The following is an 18,719-nucleotide window of genomic DNA, read 5'->3' as shown; positions in this document are numbered from 1 at the left end:
ACTGAAGGTAAGCTGTGTGTATGCAAGAAAATATTTTAAAACAATATGTTCCTTTAAAAAGGCATCCTATGAAACAGAGCTTCTGCCTGAAATGTTGAGTTTAATAAACGATGATGATGATTATGATGATGATTAGAGTTATGCATTTTTGATGCACAATGTGCTTTTCACAATCCTCATTACATTCTTCAGAATGATGAAGCACAGGTATCTATTGCTATTCTTACTTGTGAACATGATTATTCAAGCCAATTGTTTGAATGTCCTTTGATATGGCAGTACCTTCCAATTTCGCTGGAATCCTGTAGGTTTGGTTTTCTCTTTCAGGACCATCCTTCAAATGGGAAAAGGTTTCATTCAGTCCAATCACCTCAAACCTCAGCTTTTCGGGTTCCCCATGAGGTGCAGAGACCTTTATCTCCAGATCTTCTCCTAATTCCACTAAGCTGGAGGTTAATGTGGCTTGAAGACGAGCGATTGGTTCAACTAAACGAACGGTAAGGCCTTCTGAAATTTCTGATTCTGTGGTATTGCTGGAGGCAACAATCTTGAGGTGATGTACCCCAGGGCCAAGCAGCTGTTGAGATGTGACATCCAAGGTCAGATTGTGGGGAACTATACCTGCCTGGACACTGGACTCCATCAGAGTTTTGTTATCTGCTACCACTCTGTAGGTCACGCCACTACCTGAAAAGTAGAAGATTTCCAAAAGATTTCCATGGGGTACAGTTCTGTTTCTCTTCACTATAAAAGTGAAGTCTAATTTGTCATTGTTATATGGGAATCATTCTCACCCTCTCTTTCCATTTTAAAAACAAATAGTGTGATTGCTCCATTGGTATTTCCCAAACTGTTTTTTTTAAAGAAGGGGAACATTTATAGAACAGTTTAGGAGATGTGAAAAATTAAGGGGATCAAGGGAGGGGTCTGTAATGAGATGAGAGAATAAACACAGAGCCCAAACCCAGATTTTGTTCCCAGCAGTCATCAGCCCCCAGTAGAACCACAGATGGCAAAAAAAGGCTCAGCAGTGGGGAGTGGGGCAGGAATAAGTAGAAATCATTGACCACTCTTCTGCAAGTGGAAATGCCAATCCATTGGAGGAACTGTATGGTTGGATACATCATAATGCTCGAATTCTTTCCACTGTGGTAAGAAAAGAGCATTGGTGGAAATTTAACAAATTATACTTTTATTATACGTGCCCGGAAGACCGCGCAAAACTCACGGCATAAAAGTGGCTTCCTAGCGCGATTTCCTGGCACAATCCCGTTTAATGGCCCCTTTTCTGACGTCATCAGGGCATTAAAGGAGATCGTGCCGGGAGATCATGCTAGGAAGACGCTTCGTGCTGTGAGTTTGCACGATCTCCCGGGAAGTGAGTGAAAACGGCCAAAGTAGAAACAGAAACTATAAAATAGATACACCACTTAGAACTTTCTCATTCCATTATATCTGACTCCCAAATCCTGGATTTTGTCATTCTAATACATAATCAATGCTCATCATTTCTCTGTGAATCTGTCAGGAATTTAATTGAACAAATACCACCTAATATGTCAACTACATCATTAGAACAGTATTAGAACAGTTTTTAGCAAGCAACCCTCCTGAAGGGAACAAGCTTCTCACATTTCCTACTCTACTGAAATTAAATGAGCAACACCCCTGCTCCGACCTGAGTTTAGTTCATTTTTTTAAACAAAGAAAATATGCATAATTAGATCTTCCATATGCAGCTTCCTTATGCTGAATCAGACCATTGGTCCATCTATGATCAGCATTGTCTATTCAGACCGGCAGAAGCTTTCCAGGGTTTCAGGTCTTTCTCATCTCCTACTGCCTGGTGTCAGGGTCATCGTGGCCCCTGCCATAAGCCAAGCTTCATGGTCAGCCCCTGCTGTGCTTCTGCCATGCTTAAGACTTAATGTTGGGGTTTGATATTCATTGACATGCTGTGTAAAATCTTGTATGTACAAGTTCCTGTTAGCTGACACTGGCCGTTTCCACACTACTCACCTTCATTCAGAACACTGCGGAATGCTGCAAAAAAACGCGGAAGATAGCTTCTTCCCGCACGAGTTTTGCGCGACATCGCGCAAAACTCACACGAGAAGACGCTATCTTCTGCGGTTTTTTCATGAAGTTCCACACCATTCTAGATGAAGGTGAGTAGTGTGGAAACAGCTATAATTTCTTCTCTACAAGCAGGCAGAGGAACTATGTTGAACTTTCACCAAGAAAAGAACTGTTAACGTAGATATATAACCTTGCATTCCAGGATATCTCTAGTGTAGCTAAATTCCTTTCCGTATTCGTTATAGATAGAAGAGGGGGCAGGGAGGGGGGAACGGGGCTGTGCTTAACTGTCTATATATGTTGGGTATCGAGAAACAGTTTTTATTCCTACCAATGAACGTTTTGGGTCGCTGAAATGAGGATCTTCAATAAATCTTTAACATGAAGTCTTGGACTCTTGCAGTGAAGTTACTGAGATTCAACTGGCAGGTCCTTAGACCTGGTCCTTTAACTGGAGATGCTGGGGGTGGTACTTGGGACCTTCTGCTTGCAAAGCAGAGGTTCTTCCATTGCACCACAGCCCTCAGGTCTTCTTTGTCACATCTAGCCCTGCTGTTAGTTTGTAGCAAAGGGAAAGATGAAGTTCGCTTCACAAAAACATCCCTTTTGAGAAAGCTTCTGCAGGGGCAAAACCCTGAGGATTTTAATTAATGGATGTCTGATTTATGCAAAGCAACACTGTCTTGTTCAAACTACTATTGAACAGGGAGAAAACGACAGCTCTGACCTCCGTTAAGGGCCACTTGGATCCATAACGTTTCCTCGTAAAGAGTTCGGCAATGAGAGCCATTCCCGGCTTCGTACTTGCTGAAGCAGCCGGTGACAATCAGCTCATCCATTTTATCTTGGACGGTCGTCAGTGTCTGGGCCGTCACGTGCCATTCGCTGGTGGTGCATTCTACAAAGATGGTGAATTCACCTGGAGATGTGTAGCTGTAGGTCACATTGCTAGACAAACTGAAAACACAAAGACCGTGTTATATGCAGAGCTCTCAAGAGCAGTGAAATTTGGAAGTGCTGAGCACAAACCCACAAACTCCTAACTGGTTAATCCTTTGCACACTTGGATGGGACTTCACCCATCACTGCATTCAAACAAGGAACTTCCCACACGTTTTATGGCACCAAAGCAGAGTTTGCTGATATATACTAGATAAAGAGCTCCAGCCACCTCTGACTCCCTGGTGAGTATTTCCAAACACATAAATGTTCCATCCATATATTACATTTTCAAGGGTAGGTGTACACTTACGAATTATAATGTATGTAGCTGCCCTTATTTCTGCAGAGGTGAAAATACTAACTGACTGAATAGGGGAGTTAATTGGTAGTTATCTGTTTTTACTGTTTTAATGTAAATTGTACTTGTATTATTTGATATTGTAGTGGTCCACCCCGAGCCTGCTTGTGTGGAGGGCAGGCTATAAATGGAATAAATTAAATGAAATGTCACATGTAAACCAGCCTTTAGTGGCTGTCCAGATGAATTGGAAAGTTGAGCTCAATACCGAGAAACATTTTAAAAGATCAGAAGCATCCCCCAGTCTTTTGTATCAATACGGCTATTGGCTTAAGCAGAGTCATTTGCAGAAGATCGATGCTGATTCAAAGTGTGTAGAATTCCCTTTTTTCTCTAAACTGATAAGAGATGAACAGCACAGCCTTACAAGGAGTAGTAGCCCATTGGCTTCAATGGGCTTAGAAGGGTATAGATGTGTTTAGGATTAGGCTGCAAGGCTGCCAGAACTACAAGATGAAACTGAAATAAATGCTTTAAATGTTGCACACTGGCATGCGTGTACATCTGCCTAGCTCTGTAAAGTCTCCTCTGAGTGGCAATAACTTCTCTCAGCCCCTTTAAAGGACATGCCCAGAGCTGAACATGTGACTATCAAAGTTCAAGGCATACACTCTGCCACTGAGCTGTGTAGCCTTTCCCTTGGGACTAAAATCCTACCAAATTAACCACAATTAACATGCATAGAATTTGCTCTTGCAAAGCACATTGCATAAATTGCATTCTTACCACCAGGCTGCCACTTTGTTTTTTATTTTATTTTATTTTATTTTTTGCAAGCAAAGTAGCTGTATTCTGTGAAGATTATGTATAGATTATGTGAAAAGATGTCCAAAGAATTCATAGGCATCTGAAATAAGGGTGCACTTTATAGGAGTTCTTCTTACAAAGCGCTGAAATTTGCAGATCTTCTTTACCCTCCATTAGCCAAAAGAATTATTTTCCTTTTCCTTATATCTCCAGTTTAAACAACCAGCTGTGAAAAAAACTTTGTTTTTAAGTATCCTTGGCAGCTTGGAAGCTGTTGGGTTTGGTTTTTTTAAAACAAACAAACAAACAACGGATCACATAATTGGAGCAAGATCTTAAACCACTTGCTTGAGCGACTACAAAAGCTTCAGCTTACGTTGGCGGGTAGTAAGGATCGATCGTGTTTCCATCTCCTGTGCTAATGATGCATGAGAGGTTGCCAGAGTAGGGAGAGAGAAGCCATTTCAATGAGATCGTGATGTTCTCAGAAACAAAGCTTGTCTCCGTCGCAGCCAGTCGCAAGCCTGTAAAACCATGCATAGAACAATACCGTCGCCATCTGTGTGCATTCATGAAAAAGAGTCATTTCCCAGTTCTGTATTTATATCCTGCTTTTCAGACTATTAAATCATTCACATCCAAAAGACAGGCAGACCCTACCCTGAAAAATTGAAGCTGGGTGGAGGTAGGTAGGTAGGTAGGTAGGTAGGTAGGTAGGTAGGTAGGTAGGTAGGTAGGTAGGTAGGTAGGTAGATAGATAGATAGATAGATAGATAGATAGATAGATAGATAGATAGATAGATAGATAGATAGATAGATAGATAGATAGATAGATTCCTTATGCTGAGACCATTGGTCCATCAAGGTCAGTTTTGTCTACTCAGACTGGTAGCAGCTTTTTAGGGTCTCAGGCAAAGGCCTTTTCATATCACTTACTATCTGATCTGTTGAACAAGAGATGCTGTGGATTGAGACTGGGACCTTCTGCATGCCAAGTAATAACAACAACATCATCATCAACAACAACATTCGATTTATATACCACCCTTCAGGATGACTTAACACCCACTCAGAACGGTTTACAAAGTATGCCATTATTATCCCCACAACAAAACACCCTGTGAGGTGGGTGGGGATGAGGGAGCTTGGAGAAGCTGTGACTGACTCAAGATCACCCAGCTGGCTTCAAGGGGAGGAATGAGGAATCAAACCCGGTTCTCCAGATTAGAGTCCCCCTCTCTTAACCACTATACCAAACTGGCTCTACACCACGCCCCCCTCTCTTTACAGTTTCTGCTTTTGAGGTCAGTGTGCAGTGTGCAGTGTGAAGGAAGGCGGTTGGTGGCCCTGACATTCCAAAGGGCTGATTAATTTCAGCTGTATGTGGAGGTCACTGAGGAAACGTTTCTCTTTGGCCCTGAGCTGTGAGGGCTACTTACCTTCCATGCAGTGATACTGAATAGACAGGTAGCTTCCCAAACCTGGACAAGGATCTCCAAAGAAGGTTCCGTCAGCTGCCACTTGACATGCTTGCAGCCCATGACATTGCCCTGTGAAGTTTGATTTGACAGTGAATGCCATTGCAGTGATCTGGGTACCCCTTTCATGGCTGGATCCAGATTTGGCTGAGAATCAGCCCCCCCAAGAAACATTCATGTAACATGACAGTGACACACTGGTTTATCATGCTCCGGGAGCCAATTTTTGGATGAAAAGTTGGACAAAATGACAGATGTAAATATCTGTCCTGTCAGTTACAAGGCCAATCCAGTGGATTGTTTTATCTGTCCAATGAAATTTCCTCCCTGTGATTTGCATACCCCTTTTAGATCTTGTTGGATGTCATGCACAATGCTGAAGCTCTAAAGCTGGACTTGCTGAATTTGGGGACTCTTTTGAAATGTTGATAGAGTGAAGCAGGCGCCAACACAAAATGGCTGCCACAGAAAGGTTTCCACAGAGACACAGGGAAATCTGTTCAACAGCCGAGCCAAGGGCACAAATCTGTGATGCACTGTACCCAAGATGAGCTCAGCTCTTTTCTGAGTCTGTAGGTTGGTACAGGCCCTGACCTGGATAGTCCAGGTGAGCCTGATCTCATCAGATCTCTGAAGCTAAGCAGGGTCGGCCTTGGTTAGTAACTGGATAGGAGACCTCCAATGAAAACAAAGGTGGCAGAGGCAGGCAATGGCAAACCACCTCTATTAGTCTCTTGCCATGAAAACCCCACCAGGGGTTGCCATAAGTCAACTCTGACTTGAGCGCACGCTCCACCACCAGGTTAGTACAGACAGAGTGACCAGACCTCCATGTCCCCCCCCCCCCCATTCCACTGAAAACCCTCTGGGTTTTAACCCTTAAACTTCTAAAAATGCCAGGAAACATATTGGCGGACACCACATATGGGATTACTGCTCAGATGCATTCATTACCTGCCACTTCATCCTTTACGCTGATCCAGCTACATTCTTCTTCCACATCAAACTGCAGGGGAGTCTCCAGCACGCAATAGTGGGGAGTTTTCCGTCCATAGAAACTTTCCCCAATCTGAATCACGTCCCCTGACCCACACTGTACCGTGGCATTGAAATTGTCACAAGCCATACTGTGGCCCGATTCTAAAAGAAGAAGGACGTTATCATCAGCTGAGTTAACCTTGATACAAGCTCTTAATGATTTACAGTATTTTTACCTGCAAAATTACCTCCCAACATGGCTGCAGTTGTTGAGCTAGGGATCTGAAACTCCTTCTTTCACATATGGATCTATGACGCAAATACCTCATTTTACATTTTAAACCCACGATAAAGTGCAATAAACCCTGCTTCTATAAATCCAGTGCACACGCTTTTTAAAATCCATTACTACTCTGTCCATGGCCCTTTTCACACTACGTACCTGCTTCCAGAACATCGCGAAACGCAGCGCAAAAAACGTGGAAGATAGCGTCTTCTGGCGAGAGTTTTGCGCAACATCGCGCGAGTTTTGCGACCGTGCAAAACTCTCGTGAGAAGATGCTATCTTCCGCGTTTTTTGCACTGTGTTTCGCAATGTTCTGGAAGCAGGTATGTAGTGTGAAAAGGGCCCAGATTACCTCACCCTAGTCTCGTTACAGTTTACGGCCTTTTCTTTTTCAGTCACTTTGATGGAAATCATAAAGATCAAATGCACTTCCAGAAAGAGTCTCCAGGTGGCGTGCATGAGATCTAGGACGCTACCAGGAGAGAAAAAGTCAAGAAATTATGGCAGTTTTCACACGTCTTACCGGCTGCGCAAAATCGCGCAAAACTCACGGAACGACGGTGTCTTCCTGGTGACTTGCGTCACAAACCAGAGTCATGACAGGAAATCGCGCCAGGAAGATGCCGTCATTCTGGGAGTTTTGCGTGATTTTGAGCGGCTGGTAAGACGTGTGAAAATGACGTATGTTTACTTTCTGATACTTACTTACTGGCCGAGTTGGAATTTTGGTTTGCAACCAGCAACCAGGAAGGAAAAGGTAAGGCTTTGGTGTACCCCTCAGCCATTTTAAAGTATTGTTTTAGCTATGGTTTGGTTGCTTGGGGTTTTGGCTTGGGATGCTTGAACAATACCCATCAGTTCACCTGTCAGCTGATAGATATGAACAGGAAGCTGATTTTTTGTCAAGCAGTCTGAATATTTGCAGACAGTTCAAGGTTGTTCACCGGGTTACAATACAGTACACTGCTCCTGGCGATGTTGCAGTCAAGCACATTCATCTCACAGTCTGATGGAGTCCTACTCTTTTGCCCCTCCCTCTGGTGAGGAGGACACGAGAGGGAGCTGCTCCCTGTATCTTTTATAGTTGTGTATAGCAGAAAGTATTTTGACAAGGTCAGCTTGTTGTGCAAGAGTAAGAAAAACTAAAGTTGCTACTTCTGTACCACAGCAAATGAGGGTAGAGGAGTCTGGCTCTCTTCCTTTAGTAGCTGCTCACTCTGCTCTGCTGCCTAGGATTTTAAGATGGGAGGCAAGAACTTTTCATAGGCTAAAACTAATAATTTCTATTGTTCTAAAGGTGTGTGTAAAATACCATCAAGTCACAGCTGACATAGTACGGCAATCTTGTAGGGTTTTCAAGGCAAGAGCCGGACAGAGGTGATTTGCAATTACCTCCCTCTGGATAGCTACCCCGGACTTCCTTCGTGGTCTCCCATCCAAGTACTAACCATGGCTGACCGTAATTAGTTGCCGAGATCTGACGAGCTTGAGCTAGCATGGGCCATTCAGTTCAGTTCTATTGGTAGTTTCCTTTAAATGCCTTGATTAGCAATTCCAGTGTGTGTACACTGCCTTAATTATATGCTGCCATTATCTAATGGCTCAATCTAAACCGAACTGTATCTGTAGCTACATAATCAAGCTACAGTTTATAACTGTCTAAATAGGCTTGTAACATCATTTGCTGTTAACTTTTAATTAGTGTTTAGTGCATTTTATCTCTCCCTTCCTACTAAGGTAAGATATTCCAATAACCAAAAATAAGGACAAAATCAAACAGAAATCTTTTGCTACAAACGCCACCCAGGTATCAGCATTTTTTACTCCAAAGGTCCTATTCAAGGAGGTTATAAAGAGCTCTCTAAATACATAGAAATGGGCTTAAGGTCTTTTACCAAACTCGCAGATGAAGTCAAACTCCTGGCTGCAGTTCTCTGTGACACCCCACTCGTAGCCCGAGTTCTTCACGATGTACCCGCATGCAGAACTCAGGACCAAAGGTGGATCTTGGTGCCACTTGCTGTAGGTGATGTTGGAGGTATCCAGCCAAATCATGGGACCTGGGTGCAAAAGAATCTCACAGTCACTGGTTATGGATCACCAAATGTCTGTCCCACTGTGTCGGGCTGACCAGGCTCTCCTTTCTTAAGTAATTTCAGGTGGCTGGCCTTGTTGGTGTGCAGTAGAACAGCAAGATTTGCATTCAGTAGCATCTTAAAGACTGCCAGGATTTCCAGGGTATAAACTTTAGCAAGCCAATCTTCCTTCATCATATTCAAAGAGTCAAGCTCCCTATCTGACAAAGGGAGCTTGGATCTCAAAAGCTTATACCTTGGAAATCTTGCTACTGGACTCAGATCTTGCCTTTGTTGGGTAACGCTTCTCTCAACAACAGCAAAACAATCATTGGGGGGGGGCTTGTACCAGTATTACTCAGCTGAGGCTTCAGCACAATTCAAATGTTATAATAAACAGTTTAAATCAAATTTTTGACTAAACATGGAGGGCATCACCTACATGTTGGGGGCTAACTAGCTCATCAATTGGCTATCAACAATCGCCGTTTCAGTGGTGGGGAGACAGCTCAGAGCTCCAGCCCAGCAGATTCTTCTTCAGACATTGCTCTTGGTAAAGGATAGTTTGCTCAAACCACATCCAAAACATTGTAAAGTGTGCAAAAACTGTGTCGTTATGAGCACCTAGACTTTTTCTGTAATTATCTAAATTTCAACTATTTCGGTTGGGTCTGACATCTCGTTTAGTTCTGTATGCTGTCCCGCTGAATGCATATGATGCACGGTGCAACGCACAATCGGTGGTAAGTGGGAGAGTGCTTAACACCTAAGAGAGAGAGAGTAACTGGCCCAAAGCCATCCACTAAAAATTAATAGCAGAACTTGAACTCAGGTTTCCTCAGATCCTAACTTGACACTCTAACCACTACACACGCTGCCTCTTGTGTCCTGTGTGTTCTCTCTCTCCCCACCCACCTCAGTACTATACAAAAGAAAGGTGCTTTCCCCCCTTACCTTCCGTAGTTTCATTCAGAGAGGAACTGTAAGTTATCCCGATCCACCACTCCTTGTCCTCAGAGATATGCTCCTCCAAGAACTTTTGGGTTTCTTCATTTTCAATAAAGACAAGATGGCCTCCTCCTCTCTCACACCAGCTCTGGGCACTTGTGAAAGAGCGCTGGAGTCTCACAATCTCATAGCACGAATGGTTGAAAGCCACTTGATACTTAGAACAAGGTGTCCCCTCTGCAAAGAGTAACTCTTCTGTAGTTGAGCATAAGATGAGAGAGGAAAGGGTCACGATGAAGATCCACATGTTTGGTTCACTGGTTCACCAAGTTCGGCATGGCCACTGATAACACACCAAAGCACTACTTCTTGTGCCTCCTGCCTGCAGAGATTTGGGGTGTCATTTGATTGTGGCATCTCTTTTCCTCACTCCTGTTGTGAACAACGACAGCAGAAACCCTAGGACAGCTTGCTCCCAATAAACAAAGGTTGTGTCTGTGATTGGGGTGGGTGGGTGACTCAGTTGATGTGAAGAAGGACAAACAGATAGGACAAAGATCATTGTGCAAATGTCCAGCTCCAGATGAAAATGGTGGGCCTTAATTTATAGCCTCCTGTGTGACTGCCAAAGATTACTTTGATATATACAGAAACTGGCCGTGTGGTAACCACAGATAAAGCATCCCTGTAAAAGAAGCCATTGTACTTTAACGGCTGAGCATTTGACAGCAAAAGTCAGAAATATAGAGCATTGGTTTGGCATCATTAGCAACCAGGAATTCTGTAACCAATACCAAACACTGAAATTGTACATCTTTGCATGTATGATGTCATTCATGATTCAGGAATATATGTGTATGATGATGCACATATAGAACCAACTCCAGTCGTTCTTGCCTTCAAAAAAACAATGATGTTGGGAATCAGGCCTGGGCCATGTCTGGTCATAGCCTGGTTGCAGGTGGGATGTGTGAAATCCTAATGTTGTGCCCTGCTTGCAGATTTTTTTTCAGTTGGAAATTGTGTTGGGTTGGAAACTGCAGCAGCAGTAAGTGGGGGAAGGCTGGAGCAAAGTCTCTAAGTCAGCTACGTTATTTCATCTGCTTGTCCCACCTATTCCTCACCTCTGTGAAATCTAAACTAGACAGCAAGGTACCAGAATAACAAAGAGATCCAAATCTTACCAAACATTAACAGATATGATCAATTATTCCATTTATTATCATAATGACATTAACAAAAAGTGCCTTTTTCTTTTATATAGTCAATGTTCAAATGCACACCCCTACAAACAGTCTTATGTCCTAGAATGAGCTACGGTAATCTCATTCTGCACATTTTCATCAATAACTAGGAAAACATCAGTATCCTTCTCTAAAACTGATTTTATTCAGCATCTATTGACCAGTGTCCATGTCATTATGAACCCACATGAAATAGGAATCTGTGTATGCTGCTGCCTTACACCCCAGAATATATATCAAGGTTTATCATAACTGGACTTACATTCTGTACATGTTCAGAGGCTATAAAGTATTTTTTACTGTCTGGAAGAAGGGAAAGAAAGATGAATGGGTATAACTCACCTCCAAGGCATGAAGCCATCCAGTATCACGGAAATGCAAAGGGCTGTAGCCAGAAGAAGGGCAATAGTCAGGTTGCACCTTAGCTATGGGGCTTGAGACACCAAAAGGAAAGAATGAACCTTTCTTTGGGGACAGGAAGAAAGTATCTACAGGGGATGGGGGAAAGGAGAGATATTAAAAACCCCTGGACACAAGGAAGAAACTGTCTTTGTCTCTTGGTTCTCAGCCATTTTACTGCAATCTTTTCCAAGCAGTCTCTATGTCACACTGGACTACATCTTGAGCACATGTTGCTGAGACCACCTGTGGAAGAGCCCCAACCAGTGAAATAAGGTAATTGTTGCTTTCTAAATGCTCGCAGCTTCAAGTATTAACAATCTATCCTTATTTTACCATCATTGAAGAGGGCAGCATGTAAAAGTCAGGCTGAGAAGACTGCATATCATCACCTTTTCTTTTAATCCTTGCGGATTGTGTTTACATATGCTACAAGTGCTTTTTGTTTTGTTATTAAATTTCTTTTCATTTCCAGTGGCGTTAGTCTGGTCTGTGACCCACGATAAAGCCCCTGTTCAGTCACACATAGCAAGAGTGGAAAGGGGAAGGAGCAATATTTGATCCCTAGTCAGCTACAGTGTGCGAGTAAGTGCTCTTAGACCCCTCTCTACTAAGTGCAAAGGGAAAAGGAAAAGGAAAAAGGAATAGATGCTCTTTTAAATAGCAAGCGGCAAAGGGTGGTGGGGCTCAAGCCCTCAGATGAAACATGCTCTAACAATCGGCTTGATGGTGACAAGTGATGCTCAGAGAGCGGGAGAGGGGCAAAATTTGAGATAGAGTTGCCATTTCCAGGTTAGGAAATTCTTGGAGATTTGAAGGTGGAGTTTACAGTTCAGAGGGACCTTAGCAAGATATCCATAGAGCCCACCCTCCAAAGCAGCCATTACCTCCGGGGGAACTAATCTCTGTAGTCTGGAGATCTGGCTACACCTGGAGGCTAGCAACCCTAATTTGGGAGGAGAGAGAAACGAAAGCCTCGCTGAGCAGACTTGGAACAGCAGCAGAGCTCTCTCTTACTCCCACACGGGCAAAAGCAAGCATGTGCAAGGTTGTTTTACTACGCATGCATTGACACATATTATGCCTTAAACAGTGGAAAAGGTCAAACAGAAAGCCAGGCAGCCATCTAGATGCTGTGGAAGAGGCGGAAGATCCTCTTGTCACACCAATATGCAAGTTGCTGCTAAATTCATTTGTACCACCAGTCAGGAGGGCTGTACTGTAAGGAAGAGGTCTCAAAGAGATGCATCGGTAAAGAGACAGAAGACCATAGACTTCACTAGTAAGTGCTACTTTGTACTATCTGTTGCTTTAAGCATGACCCTACTGGGTAGTTTTATATGTCAGTCTTAGAATTGCTTTTATTCTTTCAGCATTTCTTCATCTCTGTACTGGATTTCTGCTGGTTTTAAAGCTTTGCAAAATTGCATTTATATAACCTTTTGCATTGTTCATTGAAATTCCTTTGAAATTGACTGTGCTGACTCACAATGTATAATTCGCTTTGAGTCTCAGGGCCAAGCTACAAGTGACGAATGACTCTTGCCTGGCAAGTGAACAGACTCTCATGTATTTCTCCCTGTTCACTTGCCATTCACTTGCGCTCCACTTTTGAACAGGGAGGAATACACGTGAATCTGTTCACTTGCCGTTCAAGTGTCATTCGTCACTTGTAGCTTGGCTCTCAGTCAGAAAGGTGGACTGTAAATAATGTTGTGAAGAATAATGCTATGTTCTAACTTATACAGATGCCATCTTTCTTGAGACTTTGATTCAGAGGCTTCGTGTCTGCACAAGCCTCTGCTTGGAAAATTCCTTTCTTCCACATTCCCCCCTTTTCTTGCTAAGGGGCCTCTGAGGGCCAAGCTACAAGTGACGAATGACACTTGAACGACAAGTGAACAGACTCACGGGTATTCCTCCCTGTTCACTTGCACTTCACTTGATCACGATCAAGCGGAGCGCAAGTGAAGCGCAAGTGAACAGGGAGGAATACATGTGATTCTGTTCACTTGCCGTTCAAGTGTCATTCGTCACTTGTAGCTTGGCTCTGAGAAGCTGTTTCTCTGAGGACTAGCTATTTTCACATGCTCAGCTCCTAGTGTCCTTGAGATAAGATAACACTTTGCAGCTTGTTAACAGTAGAGCCTCCATGGTGGAGTTCTCCTTGAATTAATTACTTATCAATTCACACCTGCAGGACTGAGAGAGTGTGCCAAGAACTAAAGACTTGTCACACCCCTCCTTCCTCACGTATGCGCCTCCTTCTTAGGTGATGTGAGCAGATGGTACCTGATTGGCTAACCAGGCCTGGGCCACTCTGTTTTCAACTGACATAAATATGAGTGATTCCGCACACATTGGATAATGCACTTTCAATGTACTTTATCAATCGTTTGAGGTGGATTTTTTGTTCCGCACACAAAAAAATCCATTCCAAATGATCTATAACAAGGATTGGAAGTGCATTATCCAACTTGTGCGGAATGACTCTTTGACTACTCAGTAATGGAGCCTTAAGCTTTCAGTGGGTTTCAGTAACATCAACTGTAACCTATCTACGGCTTCACTTCTGGCTCAAGAACTCTGATTTGGATGCTGAGGCCTCCATCTATTCGCTTTGCTGTGACACCTAACTACTTTGACTTTTGACCAAAGACTGTGGCTTCCACACCTGTGACAACTTGTTTTGCCTCCTTTTGAATGACTATGGTATGTATTAGTAAGAACTTAAAAACTATAGGATTTATTTGTGTTCTCCTCACATTCTGTCTTGTGGTTTTATTTAACCTTTGCACCTTAATAAAAATAATTATATTTCATTTCTGTTTGGGTTTAGTGACTCTGTAGCCTCAGAAGCTACAAATCACTCTGTTGAACTCACTTTGTGAATGTTCATGAACCACCTACCAAAATAACATTCTGGCCGTTTCCACAAGTCTTCTCCCCCTCCTGAAAAATAGCATAAAACTTACAGAACGACACACCTTCATGGCGCGATTTCCCGACATGACTTTGCTTCGTGGCGCATTGTCGTTCAGAAAACTCGCCATGAAGCAAAGCCATCCTGGAAAATTGCGCCATGAAGGTGCGTCATTCCGTAAGTTTTGCATTATTTTTCAAGAGGGGGAGACATGTGGAAAGGGCCTCTGTTTTGTGAACTCTGCTTGCAAACCACTTTTGCAGGGTAGACTTCTGTTCTGTTAGTTCCCTAATAGGCTACGAGTTTTGTCCGTTTACTCCTGTGCCTTGGGCTAGACAAAGGGATTGCTGGCGGCCTACCTAGGCAATTGTGAGATTTTCTCTCATTGCCAGTTTTGTAATCTGTGTGATACCGGCCTACGGGGCAGCCTGCGGCTCTTCCCCTCAGCTGGGTTGAGGCAAAGGGACCCTGTACCCATGACAAAGGTAAAAAAAAAATGGTTGTTTATTTGCAAAAATTTGGATTGCAGATTATGGAGAGATAGAGTGCTAGCATGTGTACAGTTCTGCACAGAACAGCCAGTCCATTAGTGGAGTTCAAGGTGAGGCCAGTAGATGTGATCACAGTCAGCCCCTCCACATGTGGATTACTTACAGACTTTAGTTAGCTGCCCAAGCCTGTGCTGACACAGTGAATAATCTTTGGTTTATGATGAACTCTCTGGTGCCGCACAACCAGTGACATGAAATACTTGTTCTGCTTTCATTTGAATATATTTTGCTTCTAACTCTATTCTGTGCCTGGCATTCTAATAAAATATGTTTCCAGAAATTCCTGTGAAGCTAAGCTCTAACATCTTCATAACTCTGCTCCCCTAACCTTAGTTTCCTAACCAGTTGCCCCGGTAAGTAAGAGAAACTTGGAATGCTAAATGTTTAAGCAAGCCTCTATGATTATCCAACTGTTACAAGTCCCAAGGGATGAATTCCAGACCGGCTAAACAGACACCATAATTACCCAGAGCTGGGCGGGGCATGGGAATTTGGCCAGATCTAAGTGAACTTGCTGACTCAGTAGGTAAAGCAGACCAAAGTCTCTTTCATACGTAATCTGAGGACTTAATTTTCTTCTTGCTCTGGAAAACTGTAGTTTCAAAGAGAGCTGATTGTGGGGTGCTAGAGACATTATTTCCTATGATACGCAGCTTCCTGCTCTGTACAGTTCTGGTCATCATATCTCAATGATTATTTTAGAGAGGAGGAAAGTGCCAAAAAGGGCAACCAAAATGATCCGGTGGTTGGAATGTCTTTCTTATCAAGAAAAGCTAATGCATTTGTGTGTGTGGAAGGGGGCACAGTTACGTTTCGGGAAAAGACAACTGAGGAACATGATAGAGGTTTATAAAATTATTCATAGAACAGAGAATGTGGATAGAAAGAACCTTTTCTTCCTCTCTCATAAAATTAGAACTTGCAAGGCACCAAAGGAAGCTGGCGGGCAATAGATTCAGGGTGGGAAGAAGGAAGAATTTTCTCATTCAAAAAGCAATGAATGAGAGGAATTCACCGCTATACGTACTATAGATAGGACTGATTGGATGACTTCCATGTCATTCCAAGGAAACTCCCCCCACCCCAGTTCTGGAAGCAGTTTTGGTACTACTAAGGTGTTTTTTTGTTGTTGATAGCTTGATGGTTACCTATATATTTCCCTCACAAGGAAAACAGCAGCTCCCTGGGGCCATTTCAGATATGGAAAATGGCATGGCAGGGGGTTAAATCCCCTCTCCTATGCGGCACCTGTATTGGTCCCCCGTGCACTGGGAACTCCCAGCACACATCTTCTTGCCATTCCTCAGGGCAGTGGCCCTCGGTCTTTATGCTCCACCAGGTAAAGCCAACTCTCCCAGTGAAATGATCCAAAAGTCTGGCAGCCAAACAGCAAATGAAACACTCCCTCTTCTCTTGTTCTTGGGGAAATGTTGAATTTCAAGTCCCTGCAACTTTTGATTCCCAAACCCCCGTTTTGATTTCACTTCTCGCTTGTGCACCTTGAACTTATGATGCAGCTTTATTTTTGTTCCATAGTCCACACACTAGATGTTTCCTGTAAAAACAGACTCATTTCTCAACATTATCGGCACATCTAGAAGTCAGCAATTTACATTACATGTATACTCTGAAAATAAATGACATACATTGAACACCATATCAACTGGGTCTAAAAACATACATGATACGTATGCATTTACAAAAGGGAAAAAAACAAAAAAGCAAAGCTGTTGCTAAGACATATAAACAGCCAAAAAGAGAGCCCACAAGGAGAGCTGCTTCCTCTCTGTCCCCACCCCTCTGGCTTTGTTCTCCCCACCCAGGTCTGCTTTCCCAAGCCCACCTGAAACCACAAGAGAGCGGAAAGTCAAAGTCTCTCTGCACAAGATGCCTCAGTGCATGTTCGTCAAGCATAGGGAGGCGAAATGTTAGCTGGGAAGCGTAGTTTAAAAAGACAGAGCCAACGGAGATTACTCCTCGGAGGGTTTGTTAATTTCATGTTCACCTCTCCAAAGGCTCTGTCAATTTCACCTCTCCAGTCTGTATGGGATCACACCAGAAGGCAGTGAGGAATGGAAATGGGCTGAAGATGCCTTCTAGAGCTAGGCTTGGACCTGGAGAGGTTATAATGGACTGAAGTTTCCCTTCTGGCATTTTGCAACCCCTTCACACAGCTCCAGTGTATAGCAAAGCCTTTACCCTGCCACTGGCTCTGTCTTTTTAAACTACCCTTCCTGGCTAATATTGCATCTCCAAACACGTGTTCTCCACATGTCAGATGAGGCAGATATGTAGAGAGACTCTCAATTAATCCCCACAAGCTCCGCTCCTCCTATTAGCTCTCTTCCCCCTCTTTTCACCCCACTTGCTCAATTTCCCTGCCCTTCCTCACTGTCAGACAGTGATAAGACCTCCAGCTTATATAGAGTGTAGCGGGGAATCTCCACAAGGGTTTATTGTCCTCTTTCAAGAGATCTCCGGGAGGTTCACCCAGTGCCTGAGGGAGGGAGCTAAACCCTTCAGCAGATTCCTTCTGCACACGAAACTCCTCTACATACTCTGTGTGAGGCATGGGCCGCAGTGTGGTTGGGAATTGCCTTGGCAACCCAATATATTACTCTCCTGAGTTTTTCTTACAAGATCTCGATCTTGCATATTCCCCCCCACACTTTTAATTTCAGAGGTGAACTGTCATAACTCCCCATGGGCCCAATGTGTAGATTTTTAAAAAAATCTGCAATAAGGGAGGAATCACAACTGGACATTAAGTATATAGCTATCTAAAAGAAAAAAGTCAGGAAACATCTTGGTATTAAGTTTAAGAGGGACAAGAAAACATGTTGAATTTGCTGAGGATTGTTACTGTATTGGAGGCAGAGATCATGTCTATGAGGCAGATATAAAAAGAGGCTTAGAGCTCACCAGTCCTGGCATGAAGAGATAACTATCAATCAATGTAATTTCAATAAAGACATCCTCTAAACTTATGGTTTTGCTGTTGCACTCTTTTAGCTAGTGATATATAATCCAGGTAAATCAGATTGTCAATACTATCAATTTTACTCTGAATGGTTGTCCAGTTTGACTCGAACTGGATCATGTGATGTAAACTGAATTTGATCAACAGTCCATGTTTAAAAACAATTACATCTGCTTGTCCTCAGATAGATAACTGATGAGTCCAAAGACAACTAGACAACTGCAATAAAATGTTTGTGTATATTCTGTACCTTAAATTTAAAATATAATCATAGAAATGATGTTCCACAATTTGAGTTACCATTCATGTGTCATTGTGTGTATGAGTCTCTCTGTGTGCGCGTGCGTGTGTGTGCGTGTGTGCACATGCTATTTGAGGGCAATTGCCACTGGCTTCTGGGAAATCTGGTGTGGTGGAATGGCCAGTGCTAGATATTGAAGGTTTGGATTCAAATCCCACCACCGTCATAATGATAATTGGGTGATCTTGAGCCCATCTTCAGGCCTAATGTACCTCAGAGGGTGGTGGGGATAAAATCAGAGGGACCCTATGTATGCCACTTTAACCTCCTGAATTTCCAAAAAAAGTAGAAAATAGATCCTAGTTCCTGCCATTTATTTCCAAATTTCTTTATTGATTCACTGATTTGTTTTTCCGGGCTTCTCAGCACAAACTGGGGTCTTTTTCAAGCAGTTGAATGTTTGAACAGCAGGAACAGAGAGAACAGAATG

At 43.1% G+C, this 18,719-nt stretch overlaps 1 protein-coding gene across 1 annotated transcript in view; it reads right to left on the bottom strand.

Moving 5' to 3' along the window:
• LOC129343868 (polycystic kidney disease protein 1-like 2) overlaps nucleotides 1–10,198 on the bottom strand; it is a 63,819-nt gene extending 53,621 nt beyond the window's left edge. The window contains exons 1-7 of the mRNA XM_055000250.1: nucleotides 9,898–10,198; nucleotides 8,764–8,928; nucleotides 6,559–6,744; nucleotides 5,566–5,676; nucleotides 4,503–4,650; nucleotides 2,807–3,036; nucleotides 283–687 (exon numbers count right to left, since the gene is read on the bottom strand). Coding sequence (XP_054856225.1) covers nucleotides 283–687; nucleotides 2,807–3,036; nucleotides 4,503–4,650; nucleotides 5,566–5,676; nucleotides 6,559–6,744; nucleotides 8,764–8,928; nucleotides 9,898–10,198 — 1,546 coding nt within the window. The remainder of the gene's footprint in view (nucleotides 1–282; nucleotides 688–2,806; nucleotides 3,037–4,502; nucleotides 4,651–5,565; nucleotides 5,677–6,558; nucleotides 6,745–8,763; nucleotides 8,929–9,897) is intronic.
• Between the last annotated feature and the right edge of the window lie 8,521 nt (nucleotides 10,199–18,719).

The sequence above is a fragment of the Eublepharis macularius genome, chromosome 16, assembly GCF_028583425.1.
Source record: "Eublepharis macularius isolate TG4126 chromosome 16, MPM_Emac_v1.0, whole genome shotgun sequence".
Taxonomy (NCBI): domain Eukaryota; kingdom Metazoa; phylum Chordata; class Lepidosauria; order Squamata; family Eublepharidae; genus Eublepharis; species Eublepharis macularius.
The sequence above is the reverse complement of the archived record's forward strand: the minus strand, read 5'-3'. Positions and strand labels throughout refer to the sequence as shown.